The sequence below is a fragment of the Chenopodium album genome, chromosome 8 (assembly GCF_948465745.1).
Source record: "Chenopodium album chromosome 8, dcCheAlbu1.1, whole genome shotgun sequence".
NCBI lineage: Eukaryota > Viridiplantae > Streptophyta > Magnoliopsida > Caryophyllales > Amaranthaceae > Chenopodium > Chenopodium album.
Window position 1 is genome coordinate 3483679 of NC_137841.1, and position 17511 is coordinate 3501189.

General features: G+C 31.3%; 2 protein-coding genes across 2 annotated transcripts; both read right to left on the reverse strand.

Annotated features, from left to right (window-relative positions):
- Window positions 1-654: 654 nt before the first annotated feature.
- Window positions 655-3504, reverse strand: LOC145641609 (small ribosomal subunit protein eS26z-like). Its single transcript, XM_081692461.1, has 5 exons — window positions 3366-3504; window positions 3175-3267; window positions 2678-2762; window positions 2435-2568; window positions 655-909 (listed from the first exon to the last, which is right to left on the reverse strand). The coding sequence occupies exons 1-5, from the start codon at window positions 3366-3368 to the stop codon at window positions 835-837; spliced, it is 390 nt and encodes a 129-aa protein (XP_081548587.1). The 5' UTR covers window positions 3369-3504; the 3' UTR covers window positions 655-834.
- Window positions 3505-11211: 7707 nt separating this feature from the next.
- On the reverse strand, window positions 11212-15747 carry LOC145641597 (superoxide dismutase [Mn], mitochondrial-like). The gene is made up of 6 exons (XM_081692451.1): window positions 15361-15747; window positions 14223-14269; window positions 14011-14136; window positions 13868-13924; window positions 13566-13643; window positions 11212-11586 (listed from the first exon to the last, which is right to left on the reverse strand). Exons 1-6 carry the CDS (start codon window positions 15653-15655, stop codon window positions 11488-11490), a joined length of 702 nt encoding a protein of 233 aa, XP_081548577.1. The 5' UTR covers window positions 15656-15747; the 3' UTR covers window positions 11212-11487.
- Window positions 15748-17511: the final 1764 nt, after the last annotated feature.

Below are 17511 nucleotides of genomic sequence, written 5' to 3' on the forward strand. Positions count from 1 at the left end.
AGTGATTACTGATTCTTATACTATAGATTGATCGACATCATATTACTGATTCTTATACTATATTAGTGATTACTGATTCTTATACTATATTAGTGTGACTAGATTGTGATAATTTAGCTTGTAATCCTTGATCTTATATTAGTGTGACACTGACTAGATTGATGGATCATCATATCTTGTGCCTACATTCACTGTATTCTTAGAGTTCAGAATAATAGGCTTTGAGCTATCCATAGAAGCTCGGCATTGTAAAATGTATATGTTCATGGTCCATTTCCAAACAACTGATAAAATGACAAACTGTCAATGCACAACAGCACAAGTAGTTCAAAGAAGAGTACACAAATGACAAATCCCTTGGTAAAAGCAGAATAGCTCATCAGATTGAACAAAATATGCAATTGTCATCCTGTCGTACTTTTGATGCAAGACTATTTACTTCCTCTAGTTAGAAAGGACTATATAAAGCTTTTACAGTAGAGAATATGCAAGTAACTGTTGTCAAGCAGGTGTACTGCTGATTAAACCTCAGCATGGCATAGGCAAATTCAAATTGTCGTTAATTAACCGTAGAACCACTCCCGGAATGATCACAGGCAACAAGACACTTCGAAAGTAGATAACAGATTAAAGTACTCTGAAAACAACAACTAATGAAACAAGTAGAGGCATTAATATTTGAGTAACAATCATCCTCATTGACAACTAAATAAAGACAATGCAAGCATATAGTTGAGATAACAAAAATTCTGTTCCAAAACTTATAGCTAAAGTTCTCAAAATCTATGGGATAAACTTGGAGGCATAAAGCTTCCGATGAACATGACTTGTCTTCTATGGACGAGCTCCTCCTGCAGCAGCAGCAGCAGGGCGAGCTCCTGGAGCAGCACCAGGCCTTGGTGTGTCCTCCTGTAAAGCCACAACCAAAATCAACCACTTAGACGATAAACCAACTTTACTGGAAAAAGATGACACGGTTACATATCAATCAATTTTAACTCTACACAATTAATCTCTGATATTGGCTTCAACTTCTTGGCAGAAAATCAAAACACACAAAATGCCTCTACCAATCCACAGTAGACAGAATACGAAAGATTACATAACAATTTGGTTGACAGCACATAAAACGATCACAGGTTTCACCTCTTCTATCATATAGAAAAGATGACCTTCCAAAATATATTTGTAATTTCCCATGTTCCCCAAACAAACGTTTAGTCCTCATGACTTCAGCACATATTGGCAATCTCTGATGAAACCAAACATGGGGCATTGAGCCACAAACTGAGTTATAAGGAGTATTTCAATATAAGAAGACTAATTATTCATACACCTAGCCCAGAGTCCACAATGTCCACCCTGTTATACAATAGAAGGGGTACATTTGGACACATGAATAGAAAAGGTTTAGATCAATCGGGAATTTTTAGCCTGTAAAAAAGTCAATAGTATCTCCACCCCAAGCAGAGAAGCTTACACGAATTAAAAGCCACTAGATTCACAACAGAAATGCATGCTAGTGTCATACCTGAGGGATTAAATGGAGCCTTGTCTAAGTTGTTTTACCCCAACATAATCCAATATATGAGTACATCCAACCCAAAATAAAACTTACATTGCTGGTCTTCTAAAGGAGGAAACACAAATTTAAATTATTCTTTTAGTTGCAATCATCAAAAAAATTCGGGCAATAACAGATCATGGGCGCAATATGAAATCCATGCTTTCATCTGTACTCTCTTGGTTTCAATACAATCTTTTCCTTGCAAATTGGGCCAAGTAATAATCAATTTCTTCTACCACTAAAATGCCTACTTGACTCTCTTCTACTATGAGGCATAGATAACAAGTTGCAAGTTCATAGATAATGGTTAAGCATCCCATTAAGATTGGGTCAGAAGGAAAAGGTCACAATTCCTTAAAATAGTGAGATTAAATTGTTAACATGACACAATGAATTTCAAAGGTTCCATTGCCAATGAACTAAGTGCATATATAACACAAGGCGCCAATAAAGAAAATGTTAAGACTGTCAAAATGACACAATTTGCGGGAGTTTTTTACGGAACATATGGTTTGATGTAGTTTTCCCCACGTATACTGCTTAGCAAGCCACCAAACACATGAATATGTGACACTCTCTACATAACAGTGCAAGCATAGCTATAAAGGAACATCTAACTACAAAATTCAGAGCTGAATTGATCAGAGAAATGCATGCAAAATGAGTACCTAAAATCATTTCCACTCCTCACATTTTCACTGTTCTAAACTTCTAATTAGCTAAAGGCAGGAAGAATTAATTACAATTACCACCAACCTACCCAAAAGCCAAGAGTATCATTTTAAGCACATACACCAATTTAGATGCCATACAGTACACATAACAAGTAACCAAATAAATATATCAATCAGCAAATGAAATGGGTACCTTGCGTCTAGTGTAACGCTGTGGTGGGTCACGTTTCCTCCTGTCAGTGCGAGATCGCACCCTCACAACATGGGAGTGGATAGCACAGGAAACACAATACTGCATCTTGGTGTACAGCTTTGGGAGTGTGTACCCTTCAAAATTACACACACAAATTCACAAGCGGTCAGCAAAGACAGCTCGACTTCACATAAAAACTCGACACATTCACATTACAGATTACACAGAACAGGAGAGAGTTACCATCATAGACACAAGCTTCTTGAACATCACGAACGGCAGCTTGTTCAACAATGTTCCTCACAATAAATCTCTTGATGGCCTTGTCCTTCACACAACCAAAATCCAATAACAAAACATTAACACTCAAAAGACGACACTAACACAATACCCACACATTTGTGCAAATTAACCAAATTGCAAGCATATTTATTTCGTAATTGATATAATTATCGGTATATCAAACTATCAAAACTCATTTGAACATTACTTTCGATTCATCGAGAAAAATTACACCTTGATTATGTTAAACAAACATACAAAATAGATTACGATCCTTTGCAAATTCATAGAATCAAACAACAAAATCCAGAAACATAAACAGACGTACAAATTCATGCCGAATTTCAAAAATCGCCATTTCATACATTCACAGATTCATTGAAAAAATCGAAAATTAATCAAAAATCGAAAAAATAATCAAAAATCAGCGACAAAACGAGAGGAGAGAGAAAGAAGACCTTAGGGCAGCATTTGCCGCAGTTGGAGCAGCGAATGAAGTTGACATGGCCACGGCCGTGCTTGTTGCGACCTCCATTCCTTCGCTTGAAAGTCTGCCATTAAAACACAGAAGAAGTTAACAAAGAGAGTTTCAGATTAAGGACAAAATCACCATTGTTTCAGATGAAGAGAGAGAGATGGAGAAAATCACCATTGTTGAAGGTAGAAGATGATTCTCTCTCCTCCGGCTGCAGCTGCGCTCTCTGAGTAATTAGGGTTTCTAAAGTGATGAAAGGTATGAGGGGTTTTTATATTGGACACTCACGTACCCTCGCATTCCCTACTCTAAGGGCATGTTCGGCAAAATGTACCTGTGAAGGTAGCTGTAACTGTGAGCTGTAGAGATAGCTGTTAGCTGTGAAAAAAGATAATTTAGGTATGATTGTTCGGTAAAGTAGTGGTTGACTAGCTGTTACATTTAAGAATCAATATTTTATTTTTAAAACTATATATTAAATTTTCAAAAGTTACTTCAAAAGCTACCTCTAACTTCAAAAACTAATAATCCTAGCTTTTAATAAAGCTACCTCCACCACTAAAAGCTACTTGAACCATTACTTTGCCAAACACTCACATTTTTTTGTTGAGTAGTGGTTTGACTTGGTCAAACCACTAAAAGCTACTCAAAAGCTAGCGCCGAACACGCCCTAAGATTGAGGGGAAAAAAATAAAGGAAATTAATAATAAGATGTCTCAAAATTAATATGCATTTTTTTATCAAAAAAATAAATAAATAAATAAAAATTAATGAGCATTTTTTTGTCAAATATTTTACTAAAAAAAATTATAAGCCTTCCCTTAAAAAAAAAAAAAAAAAAAAAAAAAAAAAAAAAAAAAAAAAAAACCCTATTATTAGTGTTTCCTAAAAAAAAAAAATTTAAAAAATGGTGTGCAAAAAAACTTGAAAATAGGTGATACTAGATGAATCCCGTGCGATGCACGGTTTGTTAGTATTTTTTAAAAAAATATTTTTCATATTATGTGATTTTTGTTATTATATTAGTTTTAAAATCTATTCAAAAAAAAATATTAGTTTTAAAATATTAGATAAAATTCTTAATTTCAAAAGATAATATTTTATATTTAATTAATTTAAACTTTAGTATCTTATTCGTCAATTTTGCTTACGTGGCATTTGAATTATTTAATTGTAAAAGAAATTAATAATCTCTTATTTAATTGGCTACAACTTTGTTAGTATTTTTTAAAAAAAATATTTTTCATATTATGTGATTTTTGTTATTATATTAGCTTTAAAATATTAGATAAAATTCTTAATCTCAAAAGATAATATTTTGTATTTAATTAATTTAAACTTTAGTATCTTATTCGTCAATTTTGCTTACGTGGCATTTGAATTATTTAATTGTAAAAGAAATTAATAATCTCTTATTTAATTGGCTACAACTTTGTTAGTGTTTTTTTAAAAAAATATTTTTCATATTATGTGATTTTTGTTATTATATTAGCTTTAAAATATTAGATAAAATTCTTAATCTCAAAAGATAATATTTTGTATTTAATTAATTTAAACTTTAGTATCTTATTCGTCAATTTTGCTTACGTGGCATTTGAATTATTTAATTGTAAAAGAAATTAATAATCTCTTATTTAATTGGCTACAACTTAAATTAATAATCTTACATGGCGCGATAAGAAAATTAAATCCTAGCTCTCTAAAAACTCGGGGAAAAAAATCCCCTTTATATATATACTAGTTTTGTGCCCCGTGCGATGCCCAGGTTGTTTATGGAATTTTAAGATAAAATTATATTATAATTAAATTTAATTGATTGAAAATAGAATTCTAAATTAACTTTTTTTTTCCTACAAAGTCTATCTATATTTATCCAGCGTGGTATGACATTATAAGTTTATTATTTGGTATTTTATCGAAAATAAAACTCTAAACTAACCATCTTATTCTAAAATTCTATCCTAATTTAATTGAAAAATGAATTTTTAATTAACTTCTTTTTTTTATCTTATGAATTTATTTAAATCTATCCAAGGTGGTGAAAAGTTAGAATGCCAAGTGTCACTATTTCGTGACCTGACTAAAATTTTAGCTTTATATATTAGTTATATGATTAGATTAGATTTAAACAAAAGTCTAAGTAATCAAACTAGAATTTTTGGTATAAAAATCGCATTTTTACTACGGAGTGCACGAACATTAAATAATTATATGACGAATATAATTATTTAAAAATATATACTACCTTTGTTACATATTATGTGTAACTTTTGGCTATTATTTGTGAGATATAAAAAGTTTTAAAGTTGCACATAATATGTCACAGAGGTAGTAAATATAATGAACCGATTAAATAGGTATTAAGGGCTTGTTCTGATTTTAAGAACTGAATTGATATGAGCTGAACTGGACTGTTTACGAGAAAAGGAAATTAAAAACTGAACTAAAATTAAGTTGAAAAGAACCGGCCCTAAAATGCATGAAATCTATATTATAATTTAAGAGTCAATTAATGAGGTTTCTCCAAAACCTCAATCCTCAACTCTCCTGAGTTTAGTTTTTTTTTAATTTTTTTATTATTATTATTTAATAACCTCCCATTAAGTAACTTCCATCATTTTTTTTAGAAAAACTTTTATCATTCCTACGAATATTATTTTTTTTCTTTCTAAATATACATGTTTCATGTTACATGTATACCGTGCGCTAGCACAGATACACCCTAGTATATTAAAACGATAAAAACATATGAGATAGAATATTTAAATACTTGTACGTAATAGTTATATATGCAAGTTGATAATTTTAGAAGTTTTGTCATCTGTATCTGTATAAAGTAAAAGTTGATAATTTTAGGGCTTGCTTGGCATCATTTTTGGTTTTTAGTTTTCTATTTTTTTTTTTTTTTGAAAACTAAAAACCAAAAACCGGAAACAAGAAAAAGGTGTTTCCACTTTTCTATTGCAAGTTTTCAAAATTATCATGATTTTAAAAAGTCTAAATAATTTTTGATTCGTTATGTGACATATATAACAAACTTTTAAAAAACAAAAAACCAAAAAACAGAAAGCTATAGTGATGCCAAACGAACCTTTAGATACAAACTTTATTTTTGTATAACAATGTTTTTAATTTTTTTTAAAGGAATCTAATTTTGGAGGGAAAGTTTTTAATAGTGCCACGTCTCCTCCTAGATTCGCTTTTGTGTATTATGTAATAGAAAGATAGATAAATTCCATTTGCTTTTCACGATCTCATGTAGTTAAAACTAGGTTAGACCCGTGCCAGCACGATTTTTCAATTTTTGTCACGGAGTATCAATTTATTTTTTTCAAAATCTAAAATACATTCATTTCAATTTTTGCAAGCTACTTAATTTTTTTTAAAAAAAATCTTTTTTGAATACATATTATATTGCTTCCTTCTATTTTGAACCTTGATGGCAATTTATTTATATTTCAAATATGATAATTTTTCATTCAAGTTGAAAATTATATATTCATGATTTTTTTTTACTATAAATAATCATTATATATTAAAAATTAATTACTAATATAGGAATTTATTTATACAAAGATATGGTTAGATATTTATGTTTATAAATATATTATTCTACTATTTTTTTCCTTAAATTTTGGAAGTAAATATTTTGCGTATATAATCTATCAATTTTTAAAAGTTTTACTTCCTCCGTTTCTTTTTAGTTGACACGTTTCTTTAGTCGTGTTTGTCAATGCACATATTCAATCGCTAATATCTTTAATTATCGATAAATAAAAATTATAAAAAGTTGATATTTTGAAAATATAAATTGTGATGAATCTAACAAGATCAATATTTTCCTTCACATATAAATCACAAAACATGGTCAAAGGGAAGTGTGTGAATAATGCTAAAGTTAAAACGTGTCAACTAATAAAAAACGAAGGTAGTATTTTTTATTTTTTAAATTTAAAATATATACTAAGGACACACCAAAAGATGACACATGTCATTGTTGATGTGTCTTTTAGTATATTACTAGATGAAAGCTCACGGATTTTTCATGTATAAATCTCAAGAAAATATATTTTTGTATAGATTCTATGTTTTTTTTTTAATTATTTGATTTATTTTACTATCTAATAATTTCAAACAAAAAAAATAATATTTTAATTAAAGTGTTATTTCCTATAACAAAAGTTTTTTTTTTTAAATGTAATTTATAACGCGACTTTGTTTATTGTTATTTTGTATTTTATTGTGGTTGTTAATTATATAACAATTAGATTTAAAAATATGAATAAATTGTAAATATGATATATTTCAATAAAAAAATAATAATTGTGATATTTTATCGGTTACATATTAGGATAAAATCTTTAATGTGAAAAGATATTTTTTATTTTTAAATAATTTAAATCCTAAATCATTATTCGTTGTTTTTTAAAAGATAAAAATATTTTTTAAAAAAATTAAAAACATGTATACTATTTATCTTCTATTTTGATAGAATCACCAACTTCGTTCACACCCATATCTCTTCCATCTAATCAAAATGGATAAATAAAACATGTTAGCAAAAATAAAATTTATATAAAATTAATCTTTATAGTCTTATAAAATAAATCAATAAGTGAAAAATTGTTGTGAAATTGATCTATAAATTTTAATTGTAAAAAATCAAATCTATGCATTGGAATTTTTTCATCGTCCTCAATCGCCCAAACAATAGTATTTTAAAAAATTAAATCATTATTTTGTTGTCACTGACAATGAGTGCGATATTGCTTTTTATTTGTAACGATTGAAAAGTATCTAATGGCGTAAACTTTTATTTCAATTAATTTTGGACGAAATTGTACAAAGTTGGCTTTAATTGAGGCATGAACGCAATCACCCTATAATTACAAATAAAAATTAAGTTAATTTGATGACTTTATTATGCTACCTAAATCACAAAAAAATTTGTTTAAATAATATAATTAATTAATAAAAATTAAGGTTTATAAAAAATTTAATAAATGTAAACGATTTATAAAGATGTAATACCTCTTTGTACTTTGATTTTCCAATCATTTTAAATCATTATTTTGTTGTCACTGACAATGAGTGCGATATTGCTTCTTATTTGTAACGATTGAAAAGTATCTAATGGCGTAAACTTTTATTTCAATTAATTTTGGACGAAATTGTACAAAGTTGGCTTTAATTGAGGTATGAACGCAATCACCCTGTAATTGAAAATAAAAATTAAGTTAATTTGATGACTTTATTATGCTACCTAAATCACAAAAAAATTTGTTTTAATAATATAATTAATTAATAAAAATAAAGGTTTATAAAAAATTTAATAAATGTAAATGATTTATAAAGATGTAATACCTCTTCGTACTTTGATTTTCCAATCATTTTTGCTCGAATTTAATTCTCTAATTATATTAGATCTACATGTAAAAACAAAATTCGGTAAACAAAACATAAACATATAATCATTAAGTATTCTAAATAAACACAATGTAAGCAATAATCACAAATTTACATTAAAACATGGATTTTAAAAATTAAACTAAGAATTACGCAACCATTGATGAAATAAACTGACACAAAATTCGCTTGATTTGGTTTTGTATTGATATGAAATTTTATTGGTGTTGTAGGATGCGTCAAATTATAGTGGTAGGCATAACAAATTTTAATTTAATTATAATTAAGGAATAATTTTTATTTCTTATTATAAACACTATAAAGATTATCTTAGATATATAAATCCTATATCTTAAGATGATTTTTTTTAAAAAGATAATTTTTAGTTTTTTAAATAAATTAAATCCTAATAAATCATTATTCGTTGTTTTTTACCTACGTGGCAAATTTCTTAAATCTCATTCGTCGCTTTTATGTAGGTGGCAAGTGAATTTTTTAATTCTAAAATAAAATAGAAATCTAATTTTTAATTGGTCAAAAATATACCTTTGCTTATGTGGCGTGCTGAATGCTCTCCAAAAATGCCTACTTTATTTATGTATATATTAGATTAGATTATTGATTGATTGATTCATATTTTGTATCAAAAAAAATAAAAGAAAATTAAAAAAAAAAAAAAAAAAAAAAAAAAAAAACTTCATATTTTGTCAAAGATGGATCATGTCAAGGAGCACCTCAACTTTCAACAAGTGAAAGGCAGACCGATCAACAAGAAAGAATACGATTTACATAAGATGCTTCCCAAGTATTCTCGGATAAGTTAGTTTCCGTTATAAGATCACCAAATGTTAATAAGTAGTAGATAGTTGGATAAGTTTTTATAAATCATATTAATGCAAAACTAAAGATAGTTGTGATCAAAGTTGTGTGTGCTTAAACATCTAATCTCATGCAATCTAGTCTTTTTACCCTGTTCTCGAGCACTAGAAGAATGTATTTGTGTGCTTAAAACATCTATTACAAGGACATGGTGTTGTCGTGGTTTCATTCATACTCCAGTCCCTAAATTATATTCCTAGTTCTAGCATTTATTCCTCACATAATAAAGAGAAGTAGAAATGTACTATTTATAAGTTGTCAGAGGACTCAACCGTCAAAATTGAGCTTGACAATTTTCTCTTACAATTATATTCAATTGCAATAATTCAATTGATCAATCCCTATCTTATTATTTTTTTTTTCTTTTACTTTGTAACACACCTTACTATTGTAAATTTGTACTCCATAATTTTTTTGAGGGAATTTGTACTCTGTAATCTTTTTTGAGGGGATTTGTACTCCGAGACAGTTTTGCAATGGCTACAATAAAATTGTAGCCACCACAAAAATGAAATCTACACCCTTGATTATCATTCTGTAAATTGGGACCGTTGATTTAAGTTGACCATAAAAATACCTAAGAAATTAAATTTCTTTGTTTTCCTTAATTCTCTACACAGTAAACTACTCCATTGATGATTTTCTCAAAGTATGAATAACAAAACAATCCACTTAATTAACATGAAATCCATCAATTAACTAGTGCAAGGATGAAAGGAAGAGTAATTAAATAATTATGTACTGTACATATCCATGTAGTTCGTATAATACTATCCAATCTATAAAATTGTATTCCTTTTTTCAAGGTTAGTTACCAATTTTCCCATTGATTTTAATTGGTTATACTTTAATCTAATCCAATTCATGATAATTGCTCCTCCATATACCTATTTAAATGAGATTTAGGCTGAAGGTTGAATGCTTGGAATTGCATCAATGGCAGTGAGACAAGCGGTTATGTTTTCAGTTTTTTTAAAAAATTAAATTTAAAATTATTTATAATTTAGAAGTCAGATATATTAATGGACAAGACTAATCATTAATATTTAATCGGTTGAGATTAAAAGTAGTTGAGATTAAAATAAACTGAGCAGTTTTTTTAGTTATTTTTATGCTAAGCCGTATTTATAGATAATTATACCAATTTTATTGTTACGAAAAATAATACACATTTATGATTTTAAGCATTTCTTATAATTGAAAACCACATCTTACAATCACTAGCAAGGGAAATGAGGCACTACAGGTTTAGTGGCCACTGTGACATAAACCAGCACTTGAGAATACATGCCAATAAAACAACAAAAAGAGTATATAAGTAATGCGACATATGAAGCTCAAAATCACCCTATAAGTCATTGCCTAAAGTCCAAGACTGTATTCAGCATTTCAGCTCACAGAAATATGGCTAATCTTGAATATTGTGTTCAAGTTTAGCAAAAGCTCAGGAACGAGTTATGGAAATAAACCATTCAGTCTATGCGCCTGCACTTGTCCACAATAACATATTGACGTTTTGATGGAACAAGGGAAGACAGAAGACGTGATATGTTTGGCTGTTTGCTGTTCTCTGAACTTAAAGCATGGCATAACAGAAATTGTAGGATAGCATGACATAAGCTTTTGCTATACAAGTAGGATGATTACTAAGCTTGGGTGCGCTACTCTTGGAACTTTGGAAGCAGCAAGAATGGGTATCTCACCCGATATCACATAACCACATACTATGGTGTACTGACTAACAAATTTTGGAAGGTAAAATAACATATGGAGTAAATAGGAACAGAAGATCTGCACACAATCTACATGAAAAAGCCTCAGTGAGTGTCAGTAGTTAAGACAAGTTTATTAATCTGTCAAAAACACAACATTGAAACGGGATTACGAGACCCTGGAGAGGAAAGGAAGCCTGTTTGTGGATGAGATAGCAAAGCAGACCTGCACAACATGGCTTTCCTCTCTTTCTAAAGCATTATATTTATTCCTCTGCCAAATGATGGTATGTAACAGCTTAGTGGCTGGGGCATTCTTTTTCATAGACCTCGCTTGCATGTTTCCAGTTCATAATCTTCCAGATGTTCTTCAGATAATCAGGTCTCACATTCTTGTACTGCAAGAGGGAAAAGCAGCAGAAATGTCAACAAAAGACAGAACCAATAACCATTTTATGAATTGAGATACACAAAAGGCTAGCTTATGTTCATATATGCAAGACAGGAAAATAACATGCATGGAACACAGAGGACATTAGATTTCCAAAACAAGAAAGAATTATTTGCAAATTAAGTTAGATATTAGCAAGATTAAGTTTTTTAGAAAAAAGGGTTTGGTTTTGTTCTCTTATACTCATGCTATTGGTTTAAATTTGATGTCTTTGGTAGACGCTAAATGGCCTTTAATCAATAAGTTAGTCCACAAGAAAACATAGATCCTCTACTCGTTTGAAGTCATTGCAAGCTGGATAGCATGGCAGCAGTTTGGCTCCTAAGGCATCAACTGGGACAATAGGCAGGGTCCTGGTTCAGCGATTTTGCAGGGGAGGACAAATTGGGTGGTGGGCTCTTCCTCTCTGCAAGTCTACCCCATTCCGGTTGTATAAAGAGGATCAAATTAGAGGAAGACATGAGAGAAATAGACTTAACGATCAAATTTGGCTTTGACGTTGCTTGGTGAAGTGAGGAAGAAATTAGGGCTATGTAATTTGACATAAGTTTGAAGGTTTTCTCTCTGCTCCCCCATCCCCCTCCCACTTTCCCCTTCTCATCTATCTTTGTTTTATTATTGTCATTGATCAAAAGAAATGACATCTATCTGAAGCTGAAATTCAATCGGAATCACAGGGGTGAGTAATATTTGAAGAAGATTGTATGCTAAATATTTTCTCAGGTTATACAGTTGAGGAAAAGAATGATGCGTAGAATATAAGGGGCTTCTTAATGGCAAAGGTACTCGGGGCATTGAATAACCCCTTTGAGGAGCATGGGGGTTAGAGATGAATCTCTTTGTTGTCTATATTAGTATGTTATAAAACGACTTTAGTTATTCATCTAATTCAGTAGGGAAATTGACATGCTCTGTTTCCGCATACTTGAGAGGAAGTGGAATCCTACGGTAGATAGCTCAGACTAACATGCATTCCACCTCGCAGACACTCAATACTTGCTTCAACAACATCTGCCTCAAAGGTTCAAAATCCTGAAGCCTAATAAAAAGAAAATAGAAGATGAAAACCCATAGCTTGCAAACTTTTTATGCTGGCACTTTTTAAAAATCCCATAGCTTGTTACCTCAAAGGCCTATTACATATTCTATGCTGTGCAACCGGTTTCTAAGACCATTTTGGTATGTTGACTTCAAGAGGTTTACTAGCGCTCAGCTTTATCTATCAAAAGATACATATCCATTACATAACCTTACAAGGACGCATCTAGGTGGCAAACCCCTACATCCTTAAACAATGCACATTGCACAATAGTAATTTTTCTGAAGTAAAGTTTAAAAAGGTCCAAACGCACAGTCACCCCTATTTAATAAAGGACTATAGATAGGCTGCTTCCCGGAGACAAGCTAACTAAGGAAATGCCAAGAATCACCAAGATAAGGAGAGAGCTAAAATGTGAGCAGTTATTGCTGTGTAGAAATATTTAGTACAGTATGGAGGTTCCTCTGTCTGCAAGCTTTAAAAGTAAAACTAGAAACAACTGAGCTCATAATGCAACCAAAGGAGGCATAGGAACTTTGACTAGGCTGAATAGAGATTGGCTTCCCAGAAAGGCCAGTCATGAGCTCATGACCCATTATCAGTTTATATCTTTTTCTTTACCATAAAATAGAATATACTAAAAGTGCAATCTGGTTAAAATAACAATTTGATGTGAACAAACTACAACTTTCTGCTTGCTTCATCAACATATACAGTAAACCAAGAAGGAGAACGCGAAGAAAAATTCTGCAGGTTTTCTAAGAAGGACAAATAATGAAAATTTCTGACCACATACAAGCGAGAGTCCAACATTAGAGACCAAAAACGCTCAAATCATTATAAAAAAAAAAAAGAAAAAAAAAAAAGAGTATATCTTTAAAAACTACCTGCAGGTAGTACGCATGCTCCCACACATCTATACCAAGTATAGGAACCAAACTTGGTCCTTTAGTTACCAGAGGGTCCTGACACAATAAAAAAAAATTAGCTGTCATTAACAACAACCATACAGACTAGAAAAACCCAACAGCCAACATGCAAATGAAAGAGGATACTATCACAGTATCACTCTGTCTTAATTTGAGTACAAAGGAATTTCCTCCTAAGAACATCACGTTAGAAACACAAGAAATTTCAAGCTTTGCTCCTATTAATTAAAGAAAACAATCTGGGGCCTCTGGTCATTCACCTGATTTGGAGTGGTTTCAACAAGAAGCTTCTTTGACTGTGTGTCAAGTCCAAGCCACTGCTCCAATGAATACAGATTATCACACAGTTAAGAAGGGGTAAAAGAAGAAAGGTCAACTAAAGGTTTCTAAGAGTGAAACTTACCACCCATCCAGAACCTTGTAAGGCAGCTCCTTCTGCATTCATTTTCTGGATAAGAGCTTCCAGAGAGCCAAAGTTTGAATCAATTGCCCAACCCAGTGAAGCTTTTGGAGGCTCACCACCACCTTGCTGCAACAATGTCATGATATCATTTACATCATCTGTCTAATTTCACACAAACTAGATAACAATAATATCTCAGTACTGACACTTACACTAATTGGAGCAAGATTCTTCCAGAAAATAGAGTGATTTACATGACCTGCCATTAAATTTGTCCAAAATCAACTCAAAGATATGAATAAAACACTGATTAAAAGGTAGGATCTGTAGGAAGCAAAGAATACATTGAAACATCATGGAATAATTAGACATATAATGCCAAAAGACAATGTAAGAGACAATGCATAAAATCAATCAGTTGACAACTATTGAAATTCCGGCAGGAAGGATAATACAGAAGCAGTTAAGATTCTTGGAAGACCACAAGTCCACAATCTGCAAGTACAATGGCAACAAGACAGCTTCGGAAAACACTAGACACAAGCTAGTAATTGTCCGTCTTGCTGCTCACACTTCGTAGATGCAATCTTCTTCAATCCTTTTTCAACCTCTTAACACTCAAAACAAATTTGATGAAACCTGTTTCAACAGATTCTCACAGAGCAATGGCGTTGAGAAAACCTCTCATATCTACCAAAGTACCAAGTATTGCTAATACCCTCCCCCTTCCCCTTGACTTTTGCAACCTAAAGAAGTCAATTCCAATATTCCACCACCACATAATTTAAGGTCACATAGACTTCACTTTCAAGTCTTAATTCACAACCATATAACAAATTTCACAGCGAAACTGCAAAAGATGACTCTAATCGGTTGAAGGAATTCAAAACTGTTTACTCATATAACTCCAATTTGCAATCAAATGAGTTAAAATCTTATCACAAAAGAAGTAATGCTTCTAATTCACAGAAATACAACTGAAGACTTCAAAATACAATAAGATCTTAATGAATCTCACAGTGAAAGAAATTAAAATTGTTCTCATATAGCATATGCCTCCAATCTATAATCTGATGAATAAAAACTATTACAAACAACTAAGATTTGCATTTAAGTATCCAAATTTTATATTGAATCACTCAAACAATTACTACAATCGAAATCGAAAGTTAGAGCAATCGTGAAAAAATCAAGAACATTTCATCATCGTTGTACGACTCGTATCTAATAAAGTCAAATTGATGAAAACTTGTAGACAAATTCAAATTCCAGAAAAATCAAGAATCCGAGCTCATAACATGAAAAATCAAAGCACAAGAAAAATTAAAGAGGAGAGAGAGAGAATCGAACCTCCGCCATTGAATTTAATGGCGCTTTGAAGCTTGACGACAGACGAAGCATCGCCTTTAGCAATAGCATCATCGAGCTGCTCAAGAGCTTTGTTGTAGTTAGTGATGTAAGTCTGATGATGCTTCTGATGATGAAGCTGCATGATTTCGCCGCTAATGGCAGGCTCAAGAGCGCCATAGTCGTACGGAAGGTCAGGGAGAGAGAAAGTCTGCAACGATCGACATTGATGAAGAAGTCCTTGGTTTGAAGATGCAGAAGCTAGGGTTTTTCTGGTCATCAGAGCTCGAAGCGCCATTTTTGTCGAAGCTTTTTTTTTCGACGGGCTTCGGTTGGAAATGGGAAAGAGGAGAGAGAGTGAAGGAGAAAGGTAATGCTAGCCTTATATTTTGTCCACGTCGTCTTTCGAATTAGGAACTCTGCACTTAGGGTTGAAACTAATACAGTAATACTCCCTCCGTCTTTAGATACTTACTCAATTTCTTCTTGTGCGGAGTTTTAGGAGAAATTAGAGAAAGTAATAATATATAAAGGTAGTGGAATAGGTGGAAAAATAAAAAATTATAAAAAGAAAAAGTAGTGAAGAGAATTAGCGGAAAGAGAATATGAAATTAATAAAATATAATCATGGTGGGTCCACTAGGTGAGAGAAATTAGTTAAATATTGTAAAAACTTTCTAAATAAGGAAATTGAGCAAGTATTTAAAAATGGCTGAAAAAAGAAAGTGAAGCAAGTATTTACAAAAAGGAGGGAGTACAATTTATAACCGAACTGAATTGCAAATTAATCCAAATTATGCAGTTCAATTTTATTTTAATATGGTTTGGTGTGGTATGAGATTTTATATAAAATGTGGTTTGATTTCGATTTTAGGATTTGAAAAATCGAAAACCAAACCGCAATATAAGTCTATATATAAATTATAACCCAAATCTAATTTTCAGCCCTACTATATAAGACAAAACCCAATTAGCCTTGCAATTCTATGAACTATAGGAGGAAGCTTAAGGGCCTGTTCACATTTACTGAACTGAGCTGAACTGAACTAAACTGATTAGAGTTGCAATGAACTGAACTGGACTGATTCGAACTGAACTGAACTGAATTGAATAGAGCTGAAATGAATATTTTATGAGAGAAGGAAATTAGGAGTTGAACTGAAATGAACTGAACTGATTGGAGCTGAACTGAATTAAACTGAAATTAAGCTTAAGTTAACAGGCCTGAAATTGAGCATTGTTTTGATCACTTGTAGCCACTTGAACAGTTGTAGGAATTTGTACATTTCTAGAAACTCTCAGGAATTTGAGCACTATTTTGAACTCTTGGAGCTTTAGCAGTAACTTGAACATTTCTAGGAATTGTGGCAACAAAGCAATATTAAATGGATCGAATTTGGAAAAAAAAAAAAAAAAAAAAAAAAAAGAACCTAGTTGTCCCCTCATCTTTCCTCTCTGTTTTAGGGTTTATAATATTTTGGTTGTTTAGGCTGAAATAGTGTAATTTTAGTCTAATTTCTTCGAAGATTAGACTATTTTTGACCCTTTTATTTTGTTTTTCTATAGTGTTACATTTTAAGTTTCAATAAATCTACACAAGTGGTGTAGATATTCGTTTGTCTCCCTATGGACCTGTGGTGGAGTCGTTACTTTTTTTTAGTTTAATTAATTGTTTTTTGTTAGGCCGGGTTTATTTGTGTGTCAGGGCTTATAAAAAAAATCAATCATCCTTTGCCCTCAATTTGTTTGTAATCATTATTTGATTCACTTGAACGCATTTGATAATTCGACAACGGTTATCGAATTATCAAATGTGTTTAAGCGAATCAAATAATTATCATCCTATGGCTATAACAAATCGTTAGACCGTCTCTCCGAAAAGGCTGCATTTTTCAGCAATGCGTACAAGGAATGTACCACATTGTAAGATATTTTCAACGATCATATGAAGGAACCTTTATTTGATTCTAATTTATGTATGTATTTGTGTGAGGAGGGTGTGTCCATCGTAAGAGATCCTTCTCCTCTATGCCCATGACCCTTTAAAGCCTAGAACTTTACACTTTTTTAGGGTGTGTTAGGATTTGAATTCATGACTGTTTGGGGGACCTTGAATTAGAGTTGATCTTATCATTACGCTTTTTTGAAAAAAAA

Excerpts from the sequence above, each read along its gene's own strand:
- LOC145641597 (XM_081692451.1), bottom strand. The coding sequence starts at position 15,655 with ATGGCGCTTCGAGCTCTGATGACCAGAAAAACCCTAGCTTCTGCATCT. Across the intron at positions 13,644-13,867 it reads TTGAAACCACTCCAAATCAG|GACCCTCTGGTAACTAAAGG; the intron begins GTGAATGACCAG and ends TTATTGTGTCAG. Across the intron at positions 11,587-13,565 it reads AGCATGCGTACTACCTGCAG|TACAAGAATGTGAGACCTGA; the intron begins GTAGTTTTTAAA and ends TCCCTCTTGCAG.
- LOC145641609 (XM_081692461.1), bottom strand. Across the intron at positions 2,763-3,174 it reads GCGGCAAATGCTGCCCTAAG|GACAAGGCCATCAAGAGATT; the intron begins GTCTTCTTTCTC and ends GGTTGTGTGAAG. Across the intron at positions 2,569-2,677 it reads AGAAGCTTGTGTCTATGATG|GGTACACACTCCCAAAGCTG; the intron begins GTAACTCTCTCC and ends GTAATTTTGAAG.